Source organism: Penaeus vannamei, unplaced genomic scaffold (assembly GCF_042767895.1).
Source record: "Penaeus vannamei isolate JL-2024 unplaced genomic scaffold, ASM4276789v1 unanchor421, whole genome shotgun sequence".
Lineage (NCBI taxonomy): Eukaryota > Metazoa > Arthropoda > Malacostraca > Decapoda > Penaeidae > Penaeus > Penaeus vannamei.
Window position 1 is genome coordinate 22501 of NW_027213425.1, and position 5000 is coordinate 27500.

Genomic DNA, 5000 nt, shown 5'->3' on the forward strand with positions numbered 1-5000 from the left:
ATGGATGGGTATGGGGGTATGGGGGGTATGGAGGGGTATATGGGGGGTATAGGGGGGTATGGTGGGTATGGGGGCATGGAGGGTGTGGGAGGTATGGGTAATGTTTGGTGGGTATGGGGGGTAAGGTGTATGGGGGGGGGGTATGGGGGGTATGGGGGTGCGAGGGGTATATGGGGGTATGGGGGGTATGGGGGAAGGGGGGTAAGGAGGGGTATGTGGGGGGGGTATGGAGGAGTATGGGGGGTATAGGAGGGTATGGGGGTATGGGGGAGTATAGTGGGTATGGAGGGTATGGGGGAATGTGGGGGGAATGGTGGTATGGTGGGGGTATGGAGGGTATAGAGGGGTATGGGGGTATGGAGGGGTATGGGGGTATGGGGGAGTATGGGGGTATGGAGGGTATGGAGGGGTTATGGGGTTATGGGGGGTATGGGGAACGCGTGTGTGCTTGGGGTATTTATCGCTTTTGTTATTGGTGTTGTTGTTGTTTTTATTGCTGTTAAGGTTATCGTTGTTGAAAATTATCTTTATTTGTGATATTATTATTTTTATTATTGTTGTTGTTATTATCATTATTGTGATTATCATTATCATTATTATTATTACTGGCATTGTCACTGCAATTATTATTATTATTATCATTATTATTATTATTATTATCATTATTATTATTATTATTATTATTATTATTATTGCCATTAACATTATTACTGTTATCATTTTTTATCATTATTATTATCAATACTATTATTATCATTATCATTATCATCATTATCATTGCCATTATCATCATCACCACTATGATAATGCTAATAATAATGCTAATAATGATTATCATTATTATCATTATTATCATTACTATCACTATTATATCACTATTATTATCACAACCTTTATTGTTTTTAGCATTATCATTATCATTTTCATTATTATTAGCATTGTCATTACCTTTGATATCATTATTACTATTATTAGTAGTAATAGCAGTATTTGTATTGTTTGCATTATCATTATCATCATTATTATTGTTATTATTATTATTTGTATTATTATCATTATTATTATTGTGCTTGTTGTTGTTGCTGTTGTTGAAACTATCATTACTATCATTATCATTATTATTATTATTATCATTATGATTATCATTGTTATCATCATTATCATCACTAATAATTGTATTATCATTATCATCATTATCATTATTACTTTTATCATTATCACTCTCTTTGCTATTATTGTTGTTATTATTATGACTGTTGTTATATTAAAAATTGCAAATGCTATCAATACTCTCATATCATTTGATTATTATTTCTGCTTTTATTTATTTATTTATTTATTTATTTTTTGAACTGTTCATTGAGCATTCAGTGATACCAGAGCTGAGTACCCCCCCCCCCTTTCCCTTTGTGTTTTTAAAAGGTGTTACCAGATCCTCTCGGCCATTTATCAGTTTATAAACATATATGGATGTGTTTTTTTCTTTTCTTTTGAGGATGTACAATACATATTTTTGTTATATTGTTTTTTTTTCAAAGTCTCCCCCTTAGGAAAAAATATATATATATATATATATATTTTGAAAATTCCGTGCCTCAGGCCCAGCAAGTTTATTGTTGTTGTTGAACTTTCGAAATTACTTATTCCTTTGTGTAAACAGGCCGCTATACACTCTCACCAGCGTTGCCAGATTCCGAGGACACTGAGAATACCCCTCCATTGCAGTTTTACCAAGCTGGAAACCTGTGAACAATTCCAGTGTTGCCAGACGAGAAACACGACTGCGAGAATCCCAGTATCTCTTGATAGAACCGTAATTTTCATTTTTTAATTCTATTTCATTATTATTATTATTTTTTTTATTATTATTATTTTATTTTTTTTTTTTTTTTGTACACGCGGAGTAGAACTATACCACTTCCTTCAGTGTTACCAGTCTACGTGTGGTATCGCTATGTTATCATACCACAATACCATCCTTCCACACCACCGTGCCAATGAACTAAAAAAAAAAAAAATGTCTTCACAGTTAAAGGAATATTCAGAGTCTGTCAGTCACTTTGTATTGTCAAGACACGAAACGTTAAATAAAACGGATAGATAAATATATAGACAGACAGGTAGATAGATAGACAGATAGATGGATAGATAGATAGACAGACAGACAGACAGACAGACAGAGATAAACAGATGAATAGATAGATGGATGAATAGATAGGCAGATAAGTAATAAGAGAGAGAGGAGAGAGGGAGAGAGAGAGTCAGAGACAGACAGACAGACAGAGAGAGAGAGACAGAGACAGAGACAGAGACTGAGACTGAGATTGAGACAGAGACAGAGACAGAGAAAGACAGACAGGCAGACAGAGACAGAGATAGATAAACAGATGAAGAGATAGATGGATGAATAAATAAACATGAGTAATAAGAGGGAGAGAAGAGAGAGAGGGAGAGAGAGAGAGAGAGACAGAGAGACAGAGAGAGAGAGAGAGAGAGAGACAGAGAGAGAGAGAGAGACGCAGAGACAGAGACAGAGACAGAGAGAGACAAACAGACAGAGACAGAGAGAAAGAGATGATAGAAATATTCCCTTCCCTTTTCACTCAGCACCAAACACCACTACCACAGTGTTACCAGCATGGAGATCAATACGTCAATGTTACCACACACACACACTCGCCTGTGGATCACCGCAGTTCCCTTGTTGTATAGCACGCTAATCGCCCGCTTAGGCTGCCGTGGATTGGCTCTAAGGTCCATCGTGTGTTGGGGTTGGGAAAGCAGATCCTTCTCTATGGGGGGGTCGATGTTGGGGTAAGGATGTGGCTGGTTGGAGAAATGTGAGGGAGGGAGAAAGAAGGAGGAAGAGTGGGAGGGAGGGAGGGAAAGAATGGAGATTGAGGGAGGGAGAGACAGAGAGATGGAGGGAGTGGAGAGGGAAGGAGGGAGGGATAGGGAGGGAGAGAGAGACAGAGAGAGAGAGAGAAGGAGAAAGAGGGAGGGAGGGAGTGAGAGAGCGAGAGCGCGCGCGCACGAGAGAGAGAGAGAGAGAGAGACAGAGAGAGACAGACAGACAGAGAAAGAGAGAGAGAAATATAGATAGACAGTGAGATAATGGGATAGATAGATAGATAAATAGACAGAGAGAGAAAAAAAAACAGGCGAACCAAACAGAGAGATGAAGAGAAAGAGAAAGCAGGAGAAACAGACAGCCGGAGAATGCCAAAGAGACAGAAAGACATAGAGGAAACCACAGTGTCGACTGAGAACCCCCCCCCCTTCCCCCCCAGCCATCCACCCTCTCCTCAACCATAACAAACCCCCCTCCTTCCCCTCCCTCCCTCCCTCAGCCCCTACCCCTCCCTACCCTCCCCCACTCCACTCGCTCCACCGCAGCTTCCCAGGCCTGCCACAGGTCAAGCGAGAGGTCAGCGCGGTCCCCCATAGAAAAGGTCAACCCAAAACGACCAATCAGCATGCGGGAAAAGGTCACCCGTGTCTCGAAAAGGTCAGGGAATGTGACCAAAAAAGGCGTTGACAGGAAGGAACGGAAGATGGTCGATATAAGAGATGAATAAATTACGATAATTGTGAATAGCGAAATTATCCGAAGACACATGCTGCACTTGGCAAATAGATTTTTTTTTTCAATTATGCGTTTTATCATTTCTTCCTCTTGTATCTATTCTATTTTTTTGTTTCTTCTTCTTCTTTTCTTTAGTGGTTGTTATCCTTCCTTCCATGTTCGAGTTGTTATGCCGTTTCTGGGTTTTATTATTAATGATGTTGGTTTTGGTGAAAGAGCTAATATACATTGCGTTACTGTTATTATGGTTGTTATCATTAATATCATTAGTCATTATCATTGTTATTATTACCATTATTGTCATTATCATCATCATCATCATCATTATTATTGTTATTGTTATTATTATAATATCATTATCATTATTATTATTATTATTATTATTATCATTATTATTATAACTATTGTTATCATTATCATTATTATTATTCTTAATATAATTGTTGTTCTTATTATTATCAATATTATAGTTGTTGTTATCATTATGGTCATAATCATCATCATTCTTATTACTATCCTTATCATCATTACTATCATTATTGTCATTTTCATTACTATTGTCATTATCATCATCTTTATTATCATTATCATTATTGTCATTGTTATTCTCATCATCATCACTGTTATTGTTATTGCTGTTATCATCGCTGTCATTGTTATCGCTATTCATGTTCATGTTGTTAGTTATCTTCTTTAATATTATTATCATTATTTTTGTTAACATCACCATCATTAATGTTATCATTATTATTATTGTTATTATTATTATTATTATTATCGTTATTATTATTATTATGATCATTATTATAATAATTTTATTATCATTATCATTATCATTATTATTAAAGATTTTCATTGTGGTTTTTATTATTATCATTATTATAATTTATCAGTGTGATTTTTATTATCATAATTATTATCACTATTATTATTAGCTTTATCATTCTTATAATTATAGTCATCAATGTTATCATTATCATTATTGTAATTGTTATCATTATCATTATCAACATTATTTTTCCTATCATTATCATTACCATCATTATCATAACCAGTATCATTATCATTTTGCTAAAATAATTTATCATTATTATCACTGTAATTGATAGTGTTATTACTATATTTGTTACTGTTTTTGTGATTCTTATTCTTATTCTTACTATCACATTATTGTTATCACTATTGCTGTCGTTGTTATCATTATCACTACTATTATAATCATTATCTTTTTTACTATAGCAGTGGTATCAGTAGCATCATTTATTCTCTTTTGTGTCGTCCTTTTCTTTTTCCTTTTTTTCTCTGTCCGTCCTTCATTTTATCACTAATTCTTACTTCTGCCCCACTCTCTTTATCACTCTCTTCCTCTTTCCCCTACTCATTTCCTTTCCAATTATCTTTCTTTCTCTCTCTT

The 5000-nt window shown here is 35.5% G+C and overlaps 1 protein-coding gene across 1 annotated transcript in view; it reads right to left on the bottom strand.

Moving 5' to 3' along the window:
* LOC138860990 (uncharacterized) overlaps positions 1-77 on the bottom strand; it is a 4206-nt gene extending 4129 nt beyond the window's left edge. The window contains exon 1 of the mRNA XM_070119622.1: positions 1-77. This exon is cut by the window's left edge and continues 202 nt beyond it. Coding sequence (XP_069975723.1) covers positions 1-77 — 77 coding nt within the window.
* Between the last annotated feature and the right edge of the window lie 4923 nt (positions 78-5000).